This window comes from Mesoplodon bidens (genome assembly GCF_964165515.1).
Source record: "Mesoplodon bidens genome assembly, chromosome: 6".
NCBI lineage: Eukaryota > Metazoa > Chordata > Mammalia > Artiodactyla > Ziphiidae > Mesoplodon > Mesoplodon bidens.
Window position 1 is genome coordinate 45,576,664 of NC_138162.1, and position 22,863 is coordinate 45,599,526.

At 38.2% G+C, this 22,863-nt stretch overlaps 1 protein-coding gene across 3 annotated transcripts in view; it reads left to right on the top strand.

The window, feature by feature from the left end:
• KIF24 (kinesin family member 24) overlaps positions 1-22,863 on the top strand; it is a 60,353-nt gene that overhangs the window by 4,317 nt on the left and 33,173 nt on the right. For all 3 annotated transcript variants that reach the window (XM_081237832.1, XM_081237834.1, XM_081237833.1), the window contains exons 2-4: positions 12,369-13,016; positions 16,287-16,476; positions 21,472-21,569. In XM_081237832.1, the coding sequence (XP_081093958.1) occupies positions 12,394-13,016; positions 16,287-16,476; positions 21,472-21,569 (911 nt within the window). In that variant the 5' untranslated portion in view covers positions 12,369-12,393. The remainder of the gene's footprint in view (positions 1-12,368; positions 13,017-16,286; positions 16,477-21,471; positions 21,570-22,863) is intronic.

Genomic DNA, 22,863 nt, shown 5'->3' on the forward strand with positions numbered 1-22,863 from the left:
ATAAAACACTGAGTTTAAACCCAATATTGGTTACCACCTGTTTCTGGGAATTCTTTCAAAATTAAACCTCTATATTTAGAGAGGTAATACTTGAACTGTTTTAAGATAACTGGGTTCAACAATTTAGTTATGCTTATTTTTAGGTGATTGCTCCCATGTTTTGCACCAGACTTAGAAATTTTTAAATGTCGTAGTGGGGCTCTTGAAAGGAATTGCAGTGATTGCAAAGCATTAGCTACTTAACCATAAACAAAGATGAAGCTTGTTTTTCAGTTACAAAAAGAAACAATCTTTCAAAAACTACTTTTGGGTATAACTCACATGATTTGTATCCCCAAGTTCGCATCCAGCCTGAAGAATTGCATTAGGTATCCTATATTCTCATTCTTTGCAGCTGTTGTTTTAAGCAGCTGTCTAGTATCCCTTGTCTTCTTTTAAGACCAGTGGTCTATAGATAGAATAATCCCTAGAGTTTGAAATAACTTAATTCCCTTGTTGGAGGAAAAAGTGTATACTGTATTATCCACCTTTTAATCTCCCACTGATAGTATTGCATTTCTTGTGTTCTTAACTAGGGGTCTTATGCCTAACGTGGGGTACACAAACATCTTAATGCAAATTCATTGAGAATGTTGGGTTTGTATTGTATCTGTTACTAATGGTGCAGTGGGTTCGGTGACTTTTTTAAAAAGTGATCATTATTAGTGGTTGCCTAGGGCTGGATGGGTTGGGGGTTTAGTATGTAAATGTATTAGAAGCCATCGAATTCACTTTAAATGGGTGAATTCTATGGTATGTGAACTATATCTCAATAAAGTTGTTATATATATATATATATATTTATTATTATTATTAATTTATTTATTTATTTTGCGGTACGCGGGCCTCTCACTGTTGTGCCCTCTCCCGTTGCGGAGCACAGGCTCCGGACGTGCAGGCTCAGCGGCCATGGCTCACGGGCCTAGCCGCTCCGCGGCATGTGGGATCTTCCCGGACCGGGGCACGAACCCGTGTCCGCTGCATCCGCAGGCGGACTCTCAACCACTGCGCCACCAAGGAAGCCCTATTTATTTATTTTTGGCTGTGTTGGGTCTTCGTTTCTGTGCGAGGGCTTTCTCTAGTTGCGGCAAGTGGGGGCCACTCTTCATCCGGTGCGCGGGCCTCTCACTATCGCAGCCTTTCTTGTTGCGGAGCACGGGCTCCAGACGCACAGGCTCAGTAGTTGTGGCTCACGGGCCTAGTTGCTCCGCGGCATGTGGGATCTTCCTAGACCAGGGCTCGAACCTTTGTCCCCTGCATTGGCAGGCAGATTCTCAGCCACTGCGCCACCAGGGAAGCCCTATTTTTTTTTAAGTGGTCATTGTCACAGTTTAGGGGAACTCAGTTGAAGAAATATTTCTTGGCGATCAGAAGCTATTTTAGTCCTTGTATTTCATACTACCTCTGTATTAATGAGAGCGTATATAATATGTTCTAATGCCTGCTGACCTTCCCGTGTAGTTCCTTACTTTCAGGAACAGTATATTCATTTAAAACATGTATAATTGAGCAAGTAGAAAGTGGAAAATAGTAAGGTGTTCGAAAAGGCCACTGAGGTTTAGCGTATCAAAGCTGTGTAACCTTAGGCAAGTCACTTAATCATTCAGAGCCTTAGTTACCACATAAAATGAAGGTGTTGGATCAGATCCTAGTTCTCAAATTCTGATGCCCACAGGGCTAACCAATTAAAGTAAATAAATAAAGTTGGTGAGTGTAAAGGAACTGGGAGCAGGGGACCTTGGCGTATGGATAGTATATGTTCTTCTAAAGAGAGCAGCCATAACTCAATTTTGATCCATTGCTGCTTTATCTTATTGTAGGCCCAATGTAACTGTATCTTTAATTTTCAAGAAAAGCAGAAACTGGATATTTTTAATTGTTCCTGCTTTTTAAATATTGCAACTAATTTAACAAAATTTTAAGGGCTTCCCTGGTGGCGCAGTGGTTGAGAGTCCGCCTGCCGATGCCGGGGACGCGGGTTCGTGCCCCGGTCCAGGAGGATCCCACATGCCGCGGAGTGGCTGGGCCCGTGAGCCATGGCCGCTGGGCCTGCGTGTTCGGAGCCTGTGCTCCGCAATGGGAGAGGCCACAGCAGTGAGAGGCCCGCGTACCGCAAAAAAAAAAAAAATTTTTTTAACACTATGCAAGCCAAACTACAAGTTATGAAGGAATCCTTCATGGGCCTAATATAGACTAGATCAGCTATAGACTAGACGATTTCTATTGACCCAGCTAGCTGTAGGATTCTTTTTTTTTTTCCCCTTTATCTTACCTAAATATTATGTGGTACATTCCAAAGGGTATGTGTGAAACATATATGTAAGTTATAAAGCACAATACAAAATGAATAAATACCTAAGACCTAGCAGGTAATATCCCTGTATTCTCTTCCTGTTCACCATTTTCTTGCTCTTCCGTCAGAGATAACCATTATCCTTCATTTTGTATTTAGATGCCTAAATAATACACTGGATTTGCTTGCTTTTGAGCCTTATGCAAAGGAACGTAGTTTTCTGGGATTTGTTTTTTTCTTCATGATGTTTCTGAGATTGATAAATTGTTTAGTGTGGTTTGTCCTTTTATCACTATTGTATAATGTTCCATTGTATGAATATACCCAAATTTATCTGTTCTTCAGCCAATGGACATTCAGGTTATTTTGTTTTTGGCTCTTGTGAACAGTGCTGCTGTGAACTTTTTTGTATGTGCCTCCTGAAGCACACATGCAGAATTTTTTCTGAGGTATATACCTAGGAGTTGAGTTGCTTGGTTGTATACTGTATGAACACTCAACTTGGTAAGATAATGCCAAACTGTTTTTCAGTGTTTCTGATTTAGCCCCATGATCCTTTACTCTGAGAGTTCTCCATAACTCTCTGCCTTCTCTAATTTATTGTATTCTCTCCTTCCACACCTTTTTCCCCTTAGTGAAGATAACCTGCCTCACTGCCCCTTATTTTCTTTCTAGACAACTATATGTTCTCTGCCATTAAGAACTTTTCCTCTAACATAATAGAATTATATTTAGAAATAAATATTACACTTTTACAGTTAGATTATAAATAACTTGTTAAAAGTGCCTTTTAAATGCTTTTCCATGCAGAAATATTTATTTTAAAATTTAATGGTCATTTAAAGAACTTTGTAAGTTTTATTTGTCAGGTTTGATCTAAGATTAATTACATTTAAGTTATGTTTACTGTGTGTTTTTTTTAATTACCTCACAAATGATCAGGTTATTTCTGGCATTTGTGAACTTTTAGTTGTTTCCAGGGTTGCTCAGCATAAATAATTTGAAATTTTATTGTTGAATGGAGAGGATTTTTTTAAACTTGGGAACATGAATTATTTCTGAAATAACTTTGAATATTTTTCTTTTAAAAAGGCTGTGACACACAGATGCTTTCAACTTTTGTTTTTTCTACTATAAATGTTACCCAAAGCCACATTTTACTTTCCTCTTCATTGTATTCTTTGTAACAAAAATAAATACACCTTTAAAGAGGAATTATTTAATTAACCATTATAAAAATAACAAAGATTATTTGATACTATGAAATCCATGTACAAACGAGTCAGACTTTTTTTCTTTTTTTAAACAGGCTGGTTTATTTTATTTAAAATAAGTAAGGGTAGAGTTCCTAAGATTCTTAATAGAATGAAATTGGCTTTGGTTTATGCATTATTAGACATACTTAATTACTTCTTGAAAACTATTGCCATCACACCCACCTAGAACATGTTTGGTATGCCCTTCTAATTTATTCAACTGAAGCTCTTGAAATTTTCATTCTGTGCTAGAAGAGTGTAAAAAATAACTCAGCCTGTGCATTCTTAATAGCTCTTGACCACAGCTCAAATTTCCCTAGAAAACTTCAATACATTTTCTCAATTTCTTCCATGGTTAATTTTGTTTTTGATAATTATAGAAGTGAACGTTTTAGGAAAAGCGCCTTTCTCTGTTAGATGCTAGTGTAACATCTAAAATTTAATGGTACAGTATTTCTTTTGGGAGTGATAAAAATGTTCTAAAATTGGATTGTGGTGATGGTTGCGCAACCTTGTGAATATACTAAAAACTATTGAATTGTACACTTTAAATGGGTGAGTTTTATGGTATGTGAATTATATCTCAGTAAAGTTATTAAAGTTTAATGATGTCGTTGAGGTATTTATTGACCCTTTTTTTCCTTTTCCTCTTTGATAATTGAAGTTTTGGGAATGTCACATAAATTTGAGAAACTAAAACTAGCTTGGATGCTTTAGAACTTGGGCCATTTTCCCCCAGTTTTTCTGATTGGCAAGGAATATATAGACCTTAGATTTAAGTTTTCTACTTTTATAGTGATCAAAAACCTCTATTAGAGATATTGAATCTTGACAATTATACAAGCGACAGTAGATTATGCTATTTTCTTCAAATTTGTTTCACTACTTGTTTTTCTCAGTTAAATTAGACTGATTTAAGAAATTTTTTCCTTTATTAGCAGATGTCATTTAGATCAGTGAAAAAAGAGCTATGGTAAATAGTATGATCATTTTAACTTTTTTCCAAAGGCCTAAGAAAGGAAAATCACAAAATTTTCAGTCACTAAATGTTAAATAGATTTAAACTAACAATGACACTATATGATTTTATTTTACGACAAATTATAGAAAATACAACTCATCTATAGTGACAGAAAGTGAGGCAAAGATTACCTGGGACCAAGGGTGGAGGAGAGGATTGATTGCCAAGGGGCCTTAGGAACTTTTCTGATGGGACTGTCTTGATTGTATTTTGATTAATGTGGTGGTTACATGGGTATATATTTGTCAAAACTTATGGAACTGTACACTTAACATGGGTCTAGTTTGTTATACATAAATTATACCTCAGTAAAGTTGATTAAAAGAAAATCAATTGAAATGACCACACATACACATGACTTATATTTGTATCAAGTGTTGGTCTTTTGATATGTAGCATCATCTAGTGTTTCCACATTATATATAGTAACCAGGCACTTATGTCAACTATTTATGCCAATGAAGGAGAGAAAAGTATTTGTACAATTGTCATCGATGAAACAGTATTACATTAGTAGAAGCCTACACATAGCATTACTATTAATTAATTAGTATATTTTGCAAGTATAGTACATCTACTTCAGTATATCTAATTTCTTACCTTTCGATTCTGTTATGTATTCAGCTTTTCATCAATCGAATAATAGAAACCATCTTTTAATAGTGTTAAAAGTTTTTAATATGTTTTATCTATTTGTTTCTAATAAGTCAACACTTCCTACATGCCAGGCACAGTGATCCAGTGCTGAATAAGAGCATAGCTCCATCCTTATGGAGTACTTTACAATTTTCAAATTACTTTTACATAAATATTTTTTTTTTTTTTTTTTTTTTTTGCGGTACGCGAGCCTCTCACTGTTGTGGCCTCTCCCGTTGCGGAGCACAGGCTCCGGACGCGCAGGCTCAGCGGCCGTGGCTCACGGGCCCAGCCGCTCCGCGGCATGTGGGATCTTCCCGGACCGGGGCACAAACCCGTGTCCCCTGCATCGGCAGGCGGACTCACAACCACTGCGCCACCAGGGACGCCCTAGTTTTACATAAATAATTTTATCACATCCTTTGAGAGAGGGAAATAAAACTCAGAGAAACTAAGTGACTTTGTCCAAGGTTACACAGCTAAATGACTGAGAGTTATCTGATTCCAAATTCAGGTTCAGGCAGTTTAGGTGGGTAGAGTTACAAAGTGTAGGTAGATGAACGGAAAACTTGAGGGGACATGTTAAATAGTTGGATCTTATCCACATCCTGGAATGTGAATTAACTTCCTTAATTGTGTATAAAGTTGCATGTATTCCCCTTCCAGTTTATCTTCTCTGCCACCAGGATAAGAAAGTTTGAATTTCTGCCAACTGGATTTCTTCCAAGACTCTATTTCTGATTGTTACCCCAACAGCTGAGACCTAGCAGTCTCTGGGTTTGTCACGAAGGAGCACTCTGCATACTAGTGGCATTGAACGTGAGTGGGCCCTACATGTAAAAACCTGCCCATCTGGCCTCCATTGGATTTTGCTGATTTGCAGGGCATTTTCCAGGTGGTGGCAGCTGTGAAAGATTCCATGCTGCAGCACAGATCTGCAGGAGACAGCCACTCTGTTGAGCAGGGTAGATAGAGGGCCTGTTAGGGGGGCTGGCAAGGAGCTGTCTTTGCAGCTACTTTTTAAGGAGGCAGCATGGAATAGTGCAAAGAACATGGGAGTAGCCATGAGAAGACCTAAGTCTGAATCTTAGAACTGTCACTTGAGAGCTGTGTTACCTTGGGCAGGCAACTCACTGATTCATTCCAGTCTTTCTCCTCCTAAGTAAAATGAGGGCATGATATGTGCATTATGGATGAATCTCATAATCATTATGCTAAGTGAAAGAACCCAGATACAAAAAAGAATATATTGTATAATTCCATTTATATAAACTTTTAGAGAAGCAAACTTATATATAATGGCAGAAACATCATACAGATCAGTGGTTGCCTAGGGCCAGGGGCAGAGGGAAGGATGGAATGCAAAGAGGCGTGAGGAATCTTTTGAGGATGATGGAAATATTCTGTATTTTAATTACGGTGGTGGTTTCACAGGCGTATTCAACTGTCAAAACGCATGGATTTGTACCCTATTGTGCACACACACCCAAAAGGGGATCTTGAAGCTATTTCAGGGCTTAATAAGAAAGAATTGAGGGAATTCCCTGGCGGTCCAGTGGTTAGGACTTAGCGCTTCCCCTGAAGGGGACATGGGTTCCATCCCTGGTCAGGGAACTAAGATCCCGCATGCTGTGTGGCACGGCCAAAAAAAAGAAAGAAAGAAAGAAAAAATTGAAATAGATTTGGATTATTTACCATTTGTACAGGAGGGGAGAGAAGCAGCATGGATTGGTATTTGTGTTGTGTATTTGTAGGCTGTATATTTACCCTTTCTGCTCTAGGTTACCCAGTAAAGTTATAGCTAATATAATAGGAATTCTCCAACACTAAACAAAATCAACAATCATCCATCTTGACCTCTAACTCTTCCTTTACCCCTTTGTCATTTTTATCTGGATTTTTATGAACTAGTAATAGTAGGGGACATTTGAAATCAGACAGATTTCTTAAAATACTTGAAATACTTAATTTACTAAAAATTTTTATCTATATTCCATTTTCCAGTCATTCCGCTTCTTAGTGGTTATTATATCATATCACTTCTATGTTGAGGAACTCTACTGACATCCTTATAGTCACAGTGCAACAAAGATGTCAATGGTAAATGCTTAACTCCAGTATGTAAGGAGGGCTGCAAGAAATAAAATGGAAATGACTTGCCCTCCCCAGCCCCCCAAATTCTCATCCTGTATTCTATTAGTGATTGTAAATGCCTCAATGTCCTGCTTAATAAAGCCTCCCAGAAGCCACAACTAATTGTTTGGGGTTGACACTGAAGTCAGAACTTGATCTAGAAATACTATTCAGTAACTCAAATATGAAGTGAGTAGTGACTTTCCTGGATTAGCTACTTGTAGCTGTATAGCGTTATTCCTGATCTTCAAAGGGAAGAGAAGGGCCGGTGTGGTTGTGCTTATTCTATCCCCTCTTTCCCTAATGCCCAGGCCCTCTCTGCTTAAGACTTGCCAGGAATACATAACCTTTAGCTGGATGTGGGACAAAGGGCAGCTACTTCTAAAACAGAGATAGGTGTTTCTTGGAAGAAAACTGATTTTAGGTTTTGGCCAGGAAATATACAAGATGAAGCTCTCAAAGACTAAGGCAATTGATAGAAACACATGAAATATATAAAAGCCATGAGTTAATAATGAATTTGAACCTGCCTCGCCCCCTCAAAAAAAAACAAAAGCAAAACCCCAAAAGAATTCATTGGACACCATCCAAAATAACTAGGGCACTACTACTACTTAACTCTGAAAATTAGAAATTAAAAGAAAGAATACTTTTATGCCCGCCTTCATGTGCAAACTCTACTTTGGATAATCAAATAGCCCTAGTTGTTGACAGAAAGTTTTTCTTTATAGGAAAATTCCACAAAGAATGATAGATTCAGAAAATCACCATTTTGCAACCCCAGTGAAATAACTGAGGCAGGTAGCAATCAACAGGATGAAACCATTGGATTGATTGGTTGATGAGAGAACTTTACAATGAAGGAAATCAGTCTGCAATTTGCAGACATTTGTATGTATTCTGATGTGATGTATTATGAAGCACATGATAACATCTATGAAGTATTTTTGCCCCAAATGTGGAACTTGATTCTAAGATAGGGTTGCCAGATTAAGCCAACACAAAACAGGACACTTAACGACTGCGCCACCAGGGAAGCCCCAACAGGGTTTTAAAAATAGAATTCTGGTATAACCAGACTAAATAAAATAGTTTATGTAAAGTACTTAAGCATAGCGCTTGGCATAAAATAAAACTTAGTAAATTTTAGTTTCATCAGATCATCAAGGTAGTATGACCATCAGCTGAAATAATGGGATTGGCTTTGTTATATAAAATGTTTTTTTTAACAGGGTATTTATTTATTGTTTTGTATTTATTTTTGGCTGTGTTGGGTCTTTGTTGCCCTGCGCGGGCTTTCTCTAGTTGTGGCGAGCTTGTGGTTTGAGGGCTTCTCATTGCGGTGGCTTCTCCTGTTGTGGAGCATGGGCTCTAGGCATGCTGGCCTCAGTAGTTGCAGCACGTGGGCTCAGTAGTTGTGGCACATGGGCTCTAGGACACACGGGCTTTGTTGCTTCACAGCATGTGGGATCTTCCCGGACCAGGGATCGAACCCATGTCCCTTGCATTCGCAGGCGGATTCTTAGCTACTGCACCACAAGGGAAATCCCTATATAAAATGCTTCTTTGACCTATATGAAGTATTCAGGGTGATATTGGTAAAGACATTGTATATATTAGGCTCTTCTTGCTTGTAAGGACCCTGAGATTGTATCCATTACCTTGGGTGATGGGTCTTGTAGAGAGTTAGGAAATAGAAAAAATGGTTCCATAACCACATAAGCAGGCTTAATGGAGTCTTCTTTTTTGTTTTTTTTTTTTTTGGATGTGGACCATTTTTAAAGTCTTTATTGAATTTGTTACAATATTGCTTCTGTTTTATGTTTTGGTTTTTTGGCCATGAGGCATGTGGGATCTTAGCTCCCCTAGCAGGGATGAAACCCACACCCCCTGCATTGGAAGGTGAAGTCTTAACCACTGGACTGCACGGAAGTCCCTTAATGGAGTCTTTTAATCATTTAGTTGCCTTAGGTAAAAAGTAGAAGTGGTAGAACCTTCTGTCCTGAAGGTTAGGCCACGATAGTAAGAGGCCCGCGCACCACGATGAAGAGTGGCCCCTGCTTGCCACAACTAGAGAAAGCCCTCGCACAGAAACGAAGACCCAACACAGCCATAAATAAATAAATAAATAAATTTAAAAAAGTTTTTTTAAAAAGCCAGCCTAGATGCAACAGGAGAAATAAATTCCATCTCTCTTTTTTTTTTTTTGCGGTACGCGGGCCTCTCACTGTTGTGGCCTCTCCCGTTGCGGAGCACAGACTCTGGACTCACAGGCTCAGCAGCCATGGCTCACGGGCCCAGCCGCTCCGCGGCATGTGGGATCTTCCCGGACCGGGGCACGAACCCGTATCCCCTGCATCGGCAGGCGGACTCTAAGCCGCTGTGCCACCAGGGAAGCCCAATTCCATCTCTTGATGGAAGGACCTGCAAAGAATTTGTGACTTTTTTTTTTAATCTACCACAAATGGAAAAGGGCAGGATGAGTTTAGAATGTGTTACTTATTAGCCCCTTTGGCCTTTTCTTTAGCCTAAGTAGCATTTCCTCCAACATTTATTACACAGGCTCCTTTTTTAAAAAAAAATTATTTGGTTGCATGGAGTCTTAGTTGCAGCAGGCGGGCTCCTTAGTTGTGGCTTGTGGGCTCCTTAGTTGCAGCACATGGACTCCTTAGTTGTGGCATGTTAACTCTTCGTTGCAGCAGGCATGTGGGATCTAGTTCCTTGACCAGGGATCAAACCCGGGCCCCTTGCCTTGGGAGTGCAGAGTCTTACCCACTGTGCCACCAGGGAAGTCCCAACACAAGGTCCTTTAATCATCACTTTTACCTGGCCCTGACCTCTTTCTCTGTGTCTCCTAGAGTGAAGATAAAATATAAATTACAATGAAAAACAAAAAAGCTTTACCAAGAACTAACTAATTAATAGGGCTTCCCTGGTGGCGCAGTGGTTGAGAGTCCGCCTGCCGATTCAGGGGACACGGGTTCGTGCCCCGGTCCGGGAGGATCCCACATGCCGCGCAGCGGCTGGGCCCGTGAGCCATGGCCGCTGAGCCTGCACATCTGGAGACTGTGCTCCGCAACGGGAGAGGCCACAACAGTGAGAGGCCCACGTACGGCAAAAAGAAAAAAAATGAACTAACTAATAGAATTTTGAAAACTCTGAATTATTATTATTTTTTTAATAAATAAATAATTTATTTAATTTTGACTGCATTGGGTCTTCATTGCTGCGCGCGGGCTTCCTTTAGTCGCAGCTAGCAGAGGCTACTCTTCGTTGCGGTGCAGGGGCTTCTCATTGCAGTAGCTTCTCTTGTTGCAGAGCACTGGCTCTAGGCGCGCAGGCTTCTGTAGTTGTGGCGGATGGGCTGTAGAGCACAGGCTCAGTAGTTGTGGCACATGGGCTTAGTTGCTCCACGGCATGTGGGATCTTCCTGGACCAGGGCTCAAACCCGTTTGCCCTGCATTGGCAGGCAGATTCTCAACCACTGCGCCACCAGGGAAGCCCCCCAAAACTCTGAATTATTATTATTTTTTTTTGTTTGTTTATTTATTTATTTTTGGCTGTGTTGGGTCTTCATTTCTGCGCGAGGGCTTTCTCTAGTTGTGGCAAGCGGGGGCCACTCTTCATCGCAATGCACAGGCCTCTCACTATCGCGGCCTCTCTTGTTGCGGAGCACAGGCTCCAGACGTGCAGGCTCAGTAGTTGTGGCTCACAGGCCTAGTTGCTCTGCGGTACGTGGGATCCTCCCAGACCAGGGCTCGAACCCGTGTCCCTTGCATTAGCAGGCAGATTCTCAACCACTGCGCCACCAGGGAAGCCCACTCTGAATTATTTAAAATAAATTGTAAAGAGAAAATGTAGTTTACTTACTTTTGAATATTCTCTTGAACTTGAACTTGATTAATAGTGATTAACTGTTTGTTAACAGTGATTAACAGTGATTAACTCCTCAGGGAGTTCTCCAGGATTTTAATAGTAGACCAGGATTATGTGTTATTACCACATCATTTGTTAGTATTTAATTAAATAGCTTGGTGTTAAATTTTTTAAGCATTTTACTGTATAATCATTTAAAATCTTGACCATAGTGTTAATTTCCTAGGTAAATTCTTTTTTAAAATTAATTAATTAATTAATTAATTTGGTTGCACTGGGTCTTAGTTGTGGCAGGTGGGCTCCTTAGTTGTGGCATGCGAAACTTTTAGTTGTGGCATGCATGTGGAATCTAGTTCCCTGACCAGGGATCAAACCCAGGTCCCCTGCATTGGGAGCACAGTCTTAACCACTGTGCCACCAGGGAAGTCCCCCTAGGTGAATTCTTTTATTTATGTTCTGTATAGGTAGACATCTACAACCTTTTAGAATAATCTGAAATCCTGAATTAGTAGGTTCTAAATTAATGATGTTTTTACCTCTTTATTCAACTAACTTCTGCCAATACTCAGCAAACACAAATGTGATTTCCTCTGAGTTATATTCATTTATGATCCTCTGTGGTCCACTATTTAATTCTGCTTTCCATTCTGAAAGAGCTCTTAACCTTTGTTCATTAATCATGGGAAACAGTTGTGCAACATGCCTTGACATTAACTTGAGCATCTAAAATTAGTCCTGTAACAATCAGCAGTTGGGAACAAGGTTTTAGTAGTTTGTGGTATATGTTAAGTAGACATTGCAAGGTTGGAAGGAACTCCCTAGAAATAAGTAAGTGACTTGTGTTATGTGTGTGTGCATGTACCTGTGTGTATACACAATTGAAAGTCTCTTTTTATTAAGCAGATGGACAAATTACATCTGTTACTACAAATGCACTATAAGCATCTTTATGCACTATGCTGTTTAATCATTTTAGAAGAAAAATATATTTATTGAAAACCTGGTATGCTAGAATGGATTTTTCTGCATGTTTCTTTTGTGGTGTTCATTTTTTAAAGGAATAATTGTATTGTATATACTATATTTCAAGTGAATGAATTTTTTTTCTCTTCAGAGTTTATAGAAATCCATTCACAAAAATGACATCCTGGTTATATGAATGTCTTTGTGAAGCTGAACTAGCACAGTATTATCCTCATTTTACTGCCCTTGGCCTTCAGAAAATAGATGAATTAGCCAATGTTACAATGAAGGACTACTCCAAATTGGGAATCCATGACATGAACGACCGCAAACGTCTCTTCCAACTTATCAAAGTCATTAAGATTATGCAGGAAGAAGATAAAGCAGTCAGTAGCCCAGAGTATCCTCTACAGACAAGCAGTCTGTGCATCAAGCCTCAGAAATCTATATCTGGCCCTCGAAGGCAACTGCATTTTGATTCTTCTGCTGACAACAAAAACAGAACTACCAGCAACAATCAGTTTGAGCTGTGCAATTTATCACATTTATCTGCAAGTGAACAGAAGTCTAGTTACCTAAAAGTACTAGAGCATTTGCTACCAGATGATTCCCAGTACTGTACAAAAACAAGAATTCTGAATGCCACAGCTGCTGATTCCTACCTACAAGAAGAAACTAACACTTCACTCTTTTCATCAAATCACTTTTCTCCGATACAGGGAGATTGTGATAGTCCCGTTATGCAAAGAGTCTGTCATGTTTCAGGGTATAACTATGGAATCCCTCATTCCTATATCAGGTAATAACTTATTTTTTTCTTTTTTAATTTTGGAGGGAGGGTAGCCTTAGGCAAGGGCAGGCTTCTCCATGACCAGAGGAGACCAACTATTACATATTTACAGAAAATGATAGTGAACAGCTTCTGCGGTGATAATGGAAGTAACTTGATAGGGCAAAATTAATGAAGAATTTGGACTTTCCAGCTGGGAGATGATATTGTTCATATGCATCAAGCAGCTGCTACTTACCAGGGTCTGCTATTATTCCTATAGCAGACATATTTTTATTATTATAGTGTAACATGATACATCGAATGCATCCATGAAGGTAAAATATCAATAGTTAACTAGCCTCTGCAGTGAAAAACAAAAATTACACAATCCACAGGATTTTTTTTAAGGCTATCAAATTCACTTCAGCCAGGAGGCATGAAGCTTAGTTAAAAACAGCTGTTTAATTCAACTAGTTGAATTAAATAGGTCTTTGGAGCAATTGATTTACCTGCACATATTGAAATATGGTCCTGATTTTGAGTGCTTTCTACAATTCCAGCCCTGGAAGGACAGGTGATTTTGGTTATTTCAAAGAGTAAGACACTTTTGATGGAGTTTAGAGTTTGGTTGTCAGAGTGACAGTGCTTTGAGTTAGAATTTGAAATAAGGTCCCTAAGAGGTGAAATATCAAGTAATCCCTAATACCAACCTTGGTATATGATAGAAAATACATTCTTTTAAAACTAATGTGTATTGTTTGTTTTGTTATTTTAAAAGTTATAGATGGTGAGTTGTGGAGAATAAAATACATTCTTAAGCCACTTTAAAAAAAAAATAAAGACTATTATTCATACCTTAAAACAAAGTATTTACCTCTGGTCTTATATTGACTAAGGTTTCAGAGGATTTCATAACCAACTAGTTTTTTTATTCTAAAAAAATAGAAGACCCAATTTTAAAGGTAAAAATGCCTTTAGTTATTTGAAATACATAAGTGAATAATATAGTGTTTCTGGAAGAAAAAAAAATTTTTTTTTTTGGTTTGGTTTAGCAAAGCACAGAGCATATAGTACTGTTTTCTTCTTTCAGTTGTGAAAGGACTAGATTGTTCTATGATCATCAATGCCAGGATTGTTGCTGTCCTATTGGTTAGCTCAGTGGTGAAAGAACAAATAGTTTCTTGAATGTTAGTCTTTTTTTTTGCGGTACGTGGGCCTCTCACTGCTGTGGCCTCTCCCCTTGCGGAGCACAGGCTCCGGACGCGCAGGCTCAGCGGCCATGGCTCACGTGCCCAGCTGCTCCGCGGCATGTGGGATCTTCCCGGACCGGGGCATGAACCCGTGTCCCCTGCATCGGCAGGCGGACTCTCAACCACTGCGCCACCAGGGAAGCCCTTGAATGTTAGTCTTTTATTGAACAACACATAAAAATCTAAATTGGAATTATTTATAAATAGAATAAAGATGTGACTTTGCATTATTTATTTAGATAGAATGGATATTTTAGTTTAAATATTGCTGTTTTATTTATTTGGCAAATATAAAGTACCACCTCTGCTTGCCCTGATCCTAGATATAAAGATAATTAGGATATCTGGAGACTCTCAGACTCTTAGCGGGCAGGGTAAGTGGGAAGACAGGCAACCATATAGTGAGATAAGTGCTCTCACAGAGATTTGTACGTGGCAAACCCAGAACGAAAGCTATTCAATTGAGCTTTCTCACTTTATATCATTATTATCATACTCTTCCCATTCCTTATTATATTAGAGAAATGGAGGTAAGAAAGTACATTTTCCCCAATAATTCTCAATATTGTCTTCTCACCCAAACCCTAAGTAGGAGCCAGAGTTTCAGAACCCTGAGAAACTCCCTCACCAACTTAAGGCTTCCTATTAGTGAGCCATCCCTGTCCAAAGAGCATTCTCTTTGGATACCTCAAATCAGGTAAGTTCAAAATAAATTACTGGACTCAGAACTTTAATAAAAGTCTAAGGCATTTAGATAACTGGCTGCCCTGACTTATTTAAGATCTTGAACAGACCTAACTCTAGATGTATTAACTCTGCATGTCAGACAGATATATTTTATTTCTTCTAGGGAAGGTTGAGCAGTAAAACCAGAGCATTTTAGAATACATTAAAACTTTGTTGTTTTTTTTTTCTGGGGAATTCCTTGGCGGTCCAGTGGTTGGGACTCAGCGCTTTCACTGCTGGCCCGGGGTTCAGTCTCTGGCTGGGGAACTAAGATCCGCAAGCCATGCAACATGGCCAAAAAAGAAAAAAAATTGTTCTTTTCTTATAAAAAAATCTAGCAAAAGAAGATGCAAAAGAAGAGAAAATAGAACAGTGAGCCTCCACATGCCCATCATTCACTTTCAATGATTGTCAAGATTTTGCCACACTTACTGTCAAAATGGTACATTTTTTTAGACGTCTACTCTACATTGGTTAAAAAAACAAAACATGCTTCAAAGGGCTTGAGTAGTCTTTTTTTTTTAATTGGAGTATAATTGCTTTATAATGTTGTGTTAGTTTCTGCTGTACAATGAAGTGAATCAGCTGTATGTATACCTGTATCCCCTCCCTCTTGGACCTTCCTCCCACCCACCCCCCATCCCACCCATCTAGGTCATCACAGAGCACTGAGCTGAGCTTCCTGTGCTTCACAGCATGTTCCTCAACCAAGGAATATTGCCTCAATATTCTGGATGTTAAGGTTGATGAGTTCACTGAAGTCAGCCAGAGAAGAAATGTATCTAAATAGAAAGATGCATTAGTGGTGAATTAGCACCAGTGGTGAATTAGCACCAGTCATAAAATTGTCCTGGGAAGAGGAAATATAGGATTGTGTTCTAACAAATAAATATATATCAGGGTAGGCAAAAAGAGGATGCAAGGAAACAAGACAAAGGGAGTGCCAGAATGTACCTGGGAGAAACGGGGAAAATACATTGAAACCTACCACCAAATTCAAGGTATTTAATAAACCCGGGTAGGATTAAAAAAAGAAATTAGATTGAATGGTCCAGAAAACAGTAAATGTACAATAATAACTGGTTTGAAAGGAAGCAAGAAACCTGCTTTTGGGTGGGGTGGAGTAGAGAAGGAGATAGAAGTAATCAGGAGGATTTATAGCGAATAAAAGAACTCAGTGTCAACACTTCAGTATGTAACATATTGTGTGTATATGTGTGTGTGCGTGTATTACACCTAATATGTAGCAAAATGTACTGATACTTTGACCTCTTAAGTAGTTTTATCGTATTATTAAAAATAAAACCCACTTATATATCAGCCAGAACACCTCAGAGAAGGAGAATCCTTGGACTGAGATGGAAAAAATCAGAGTTTGTGTTCGAAAACGCCCTCTGGGCATGAGGGAGGTACGTCGTGGAGAAATTAATATTATTACTGTAGAAGACAAAGAAACTCTACTTGTTCATGAGAAGAAAGAAGCAGTTGACCTCACACAATATATTCTGCAGGTATGATGCTTTCCTTCTGTGTTTGGAACTAACATTATCAAGTGTCAATTTTTTGTTTTTTGTTTGAGTAGCAGTACAAATTCTAAAATCCAGTTCTGGGTTTGGGTGTTGGCATTCATTCCTGATGTGACATTGCATTAAATCATTGATAAGCCTTAACCTTCATTTTTAAAAAATATAATGCAGTGGGGGATACAAAAACGTAACTCCTCCACTCTTGTGCAATAGAGTTGCATCATACAGTCACTTAACATGCTTTATGTGAACTTAATTACACATATTCAGTCAGAAAAGAGTGAATGAGGGAATAAAAAGAGTTTAAATAATGAACTGGTGGTAAGCAGGGCCAGTCACTGAGCGTATGCACCAAAGCAACTATGAGATGTTCACACAGTCTCAGTTCTCTCCTGTCTCTCACAGTGTGAACTTCTCATTCTGCTGAGTGCGAGTCTGGAGTTTAATGATGGAGGGTATATTTTTGAGCAAAAAGACCCCAGATTGCCAGCCAACTGCTTATTTTGATTCTCACTTGTATTTGGGCCTAGGCTTAATTTGGTGGAAATTGGGCTCCTGAACAGGCCACTTTGTACAAGGTAGATTGCAGTGAGTAAATATAACCCAGGGATATGATTTTACATAGAACATATAAGGGGTTAAATAAAACACTGTAGTTCAAACACATTAAAAAATGTTCACTCCCTGCCAGAATGATCATGATGAGTCCAAGGACAAAGGGTTTGATACTGAAAGGAATTTATTCCTAGCTGATAGGTACCCTTGTGATAATTCCTTCAGTCTCTTATAAAAGCAGCAAACCCCACAGATGGAAGATACCATAATTTAGGTACTCTTAAAATGATGAAGCAATTATGAATAATCTTAAATGGGATAATCCACCAGATGTTAAGATTTGGGAATTCAGAGTTTCTCTTATCTGAATCTGCCTCCCTGCATGTTCATATTATGTTCATTCTATTCACTCTCTCTCTTGCTTCAAAACCCAGTGACTGGGAGTTCCTTGGTGGTCTAGGGGTTAGGATTTGGTGTTTTTCACTGCCGTGGCCTGGGTTCATTCCCTGGTCAGGGAACTGAAATCCTGCAAGCCACGTGGTGCAAAAAAACAAAACAAAACCCAGTGACAGGTAGAAAGAAAAAAAAAAGTGGTGAGTAATCTGGTGTACAAGCAATTCACCTTAGTCAGCTGAGATATTACTCTACTAGAATAAATCCTTTAACACTGAAGTCAAATTGTTAATACTCTCCCCTCTTTAACACTTGCATTGTTCTTTTTTTTCTTTGCTTACCAAAATTGGCTTTCACAGTAACATTCAAAGCAATCTACTGTGTCTTTCTCTGGGCACTAAATTACTAGGCCACTGTATAACCAGCCCAGTCACTTTAACAGCCTTATTGATTGCTGGTCAATGCACAGTCTATTAGGTCTAGGTGGGAGGTACTTATATTGAAGATGGTCCAAATGACCAATTAGTTGTAATACTATCTAGTTCCATGGCTACTTATAGCCATGGTAATAGCCCTATCCAATCACCATCTACCCAAGACTGCCTTAATGAGGCTTCTGCAGTAATTCCCTCAAGGAGGCATCATCTTATCTTTTGTATCTTTCCATTATCCCAAAACACAATAACCTTACTTCTTTGTCATTGCCGTTGGTCAATACTTATTGAATACCCATATTTTCCTTAGCACTTTCTCTGCTGTTTGAACTTTGGACCTTCACTCTCATAGGTCAAAGTCCTTACCTGTCAATACTTATAATATATGTGTTGAGAGGCCTTTTTTCTCCCCCTTTTTCTTAAGTAGAAAGAAGAAAAGGGAGGTTCATAGCAAACATAGCAAATAAATATTGATACTAGATTCTTTGGGTTTTATTTTTAAACTTATTCAGGAATTCAAATAGGTTTATGTGTCCTTTAATTAAACATCTTACCCTTTCAAATCTTCTTTTGTTACTTATGTGATCATATACATATAGTGTGCTGTTCTACTTACCATTAAATTTTAGGATATCAACATAATAAGTGAAAAAAACAAGGAGACATATCTGTATGTGTTTCATTCCAATTTCTTAAAGAAAAATATATATAGAGAAAAAAAGATGGTACTGAAATATATCAAAGTCAATAGTGGCCATCTCTAGTGGTAGTAAGATTTACAGATAATTTGATTTTCTTATCTGTTGTTATCCATGTTTAAAATCTTTTTATGTAATCAGCAGTGTTACTCTTAAAAAAAAAAAGTAAGAACTTTTGAATAGGATAGATTTACCTATTTCAAAATCAAAACGGTATGCAATGAAGAGTGTCTCTAATCCCATTTCCTCCTTGAAGACAACCAGTATTACTTAAGTGTTTTTTTCCAGAGATATTTTATAAAGACACTTATAACTTTTAAAAAAAAACTTCTTTAAAAAATAAACTATGCAACTCTGATCATATCAAAGCTAAAGTGAATTTTTTTTTTTTTGGCCGCGCTGCACTGCTTGCAGGATCTCAATTCCCTGACCAGAGATTGAACCCAGGCCACGGCAGTGAAAGTCCAAATCCTAACCAGTAGGCCACCAGGGAACTGCCTAAAGTGAATGTTAATCCAACTTCATTGATAAAATATGATCAAATGAAAGCATATGTGATGCACATGAATTATAATAGTAATCTTGTATGTTCACATATCTTTCATGAAAGATTCATACAAAATTACTGGGAAAATCAGTACTTAAATCCTATTGGAAGGAAAGATACTAATTCCTTTAGTCAATACATGCTTTCAAAGGTGTTTACTCAAGAGCACTTATAGAAAGAGAAGAATAGCCATATACTCATGAAATAAAAGAAAACCCCCCAAAAATGTATATCCACATTTACTTCCGTTCATTTTTTTATTTTCCTGAGAAATGCCAAAAATGCTTTTGACTTCATACTTAACTATAAAAACCTACAGTGATATTTGAGCAAAGAATGGATTTGTCTCCTTTCTTAAAGACCAGTTATGAGTTAGATATAAATCATGTCCATTAAAGTCAGATTTCAGAAATATATTTTACTCTTTATTATTGCCATTTTCAAGCTTAATCAAAAGTATAATGAACCCCCATCTACCTATGACCGAGCTAAAACAGAAACATTTAACTGTTCTTAAAATCAATCATATTTTTCAGAGCACTAAATGTTCACAGATCTCTTTATCATGCTGCACAGATTCATTTTTTTTCTCAATTCCTAACTTTTGGAGATTTTTTTTCTTTCTTTCTTTTTTTTTAGTCGTGCCATGCGGCTTGTGGGATCTTAATTCCCTGACTGGGGATTGAACCCGTGCCCCCTCCAGTAGAAGCGTGGAGTCCTAGCCACTGGGCCTCCAGAAAATTCCCTGGAGATTTTTTCTAATTGATAAATTTGACTTTGTGGACCCAATTTCTTTCAGATGACCTAAAAAAATTTCCATTCTAATGTAATGTAATGGTACGTGAAACAGAATTGAATGTGGGCTATGGTGACCCGCGATGCATTGGCTCAAGTCCACTTTTCCAGACTTGCCCATAAAACTTTTTCTTAACTGAATATTTAGAGCAGGCCCAGAAGGTAGCAGAAGATAGGGCCTCATCTCTCATTCATTATGTGTAGACTTCCATTATGATGCTACAATCAGACTTGAAATTATTAGGATTTCTTACTCAGATATAGTTGGGCTGCCAACATAGTGAGCCTCTAAATTATGGAAATTATTACAGCTGCTGAAGTAATGCTTTCCAGACCCAATTTAATGGGATTTCCTATCTCTCCTCTTTCAGATTACCATGATTTTTCATTTGGGAGTCATCTTGGACTCCTTTCTCTCCCCAGCTATCACAACCAGTCATTGCCAAATTTCTTATGCATCCATTTCCTTTTTATTTCCATTGTCATTGTCTAATTTAGACCCTTCTTAACCTCACCACTGAGTTACCAGTGTTCCTGTTTCCAATACATTCACAATATGAAGCCAGATTAGTCTTCCAATAAAATGGCTCAGGTCATCCTCTCCTTTGCACAGTTTTTTGTCTTTCCACTTTTACTGAATTAAATATAAGCATTCTACCCCTTCCCTTAAGGCTGGTGTACCAAGACCCCTACAACATAGTCCTAACTCATTATTCTCACCTTCTATTTCACTTTTCTACCTGCCAAGATCCTATATGTCAAACACATTGAATCCTCCCTGTCCCCTAAAGATTCTTTGTGCTTTCCTGCTTTGACTCTTTGCTCATGTTTCCCCCATGCCCAGAATACCTTCCCTGCCTCAGTCCCTACCTCTTAAATTCCTCTTCTTCCCCCATGGCCCATTCTTAGTACAAGCTTTTTTAGAATGTCTTTCCCAATCAGAGAGATTATGTTTTTCTTTTGAATTCCACATGTGCTTTATCTCTCAAATTTTTTCTACCTTGTGGTCATTTGTATACTTGTCCGGATCCACATCTTTAGGTTGTGGAGTAGGGTAATGGTAGAGTAATGTCTGTTTCTTTGGGCCCCTCGAAGTACCTACTGCAATATACATGCTACCAGCTGAGCAATAAATATTTATGGAATTATAAATTAAGCTATGTAACCTATGGAATAAAGATCTTCCTCTAGAATTCCCCCCAAATTTCAAATATGCTGGCTCTAGGTGGGCTATGAGGATAATTTCCATAGAATTCAGTTCCTCTCCTAGACCTAAGGAAGATTGGCTCACTGTTGGACTCTTTAATTTACTTCCCTTAAGAGAGAACAAAAATTGTGTGGTTTAGTTATTACATTGTGAGAACATGTCTACAGAGATCTCAAGTAAAAGAAGGCCCTGTCATTTGACAGTTAATGATTGCTTATTATCTCTAAGTTTGTCATGGACAGTTACTATTAGTTAAAAATGTATTTGCGCCTTTATCATGTGTTAACTAGAATAGTGATGAAGAAAATCAAGAAAGTGTCTCTTTCTATAAAAACCAAATTTCTTTTTCAGCATGTTTTTTATTTTGATGAAGTCTTTGATGAGGCGTGCACCAATCAAGATGTATACATGAAAACTACTCACCCACTCATTCAGCATATTTTCAATGGGTACGATAGAAATTATTTGCTCCTCCTGCCTTTTATTTTCTATTTTCCATAAATCTTATTTCTTTATAAATGTTACTTATGTTTTTCAATTATTTTGAATTAAACATGAAATTGTGTTTTGACTTAATGAATTTAAATTAGACTCTTCTGGAAAATTCAGTGTCTCTATAAGGATTCACAAAGCATTTAGAAATATTCAGCAAGATTTCCATTTATACTGATGATATTGATTCTCTGTGCTTAGTGGAAAAATATAAGCTGTCAACAATATATATATATTTTTATTTTTTTATTTGTTTGGTTGCATGGGGTCTTAGTTGCAGCAGGCAGCCTCCTTAGTTGCAGCTCACTGGCTCGTTAGTTGCAGCACATGGACTCCTTAGTTGCGGCATGCGAACTCTTAGTTATGGCATGCCCATGGGATCTAGTTCCCTGACCAGGGGTCAAACCCCGGCCCCCTGCATTGGGAGCGCGGAGTTTTATCCACTGCACCACCAGGGAAGTCCCTGTCAACAATATTATTTCATCACAGTCCTCAGAATAAGAAGGTGTAAGTGGTTGTAGTTAGTCTGAACTTTTGATAATAGGAATTATTATGTATTCTACCTATAGTTTCATTTTAATTTTAAAATAATTATTCACACATAAACATTAAATGGGACAGAGTAGGTACTAGGGGCCTCTGTTGTATATTCAAAATGTAGTCAGGTACAGGTAGAAAATGTTGAACAGCCTGCTAGAGTAACTGATTTCAGAGTATTTTTACTTTTATTTTTTAAAATAACTTTTATAACTTAAAAAAGTTGAGGTATAATTTACATACATTAAGATGCCATAACTAAGAGATCTTAAGAAGTACTCAGGTTTGATGAGCTTTGATAGTTGCACGTATCCAAGTAACCAATACCTGGAACAAGATATAGAACATTTCCATCACCCCAGAAAGTTCTCTTGTGTCCCTTTTTAGTTAATCCTCCCACCTTCACCCCCAGGTCTTATATAACCACTGACTTGCTTTCTGTCACTATAGATTAGTTTTGCCTGTTCTAGAATGTCATAGAAACAGAATCATTACAATATATATCTTATGCCTGGCTTCTTTTGCATAGCATAATGATGGGTTTTTTAAATAAATTTATTTTTATTTTTATTTGTTTTTGGCTGCATTGGGTCTTTGTTGCTGCGTGCAGGCTTTCTCTAGTTGCAGCAAGTGAGGGCTACTCTTTGTTGCAGTGCGCGGGCTTCTCATTGCAGTGGCTTCTCTGGTTGCGGAGCACGGGCTGTAGGCTCACAG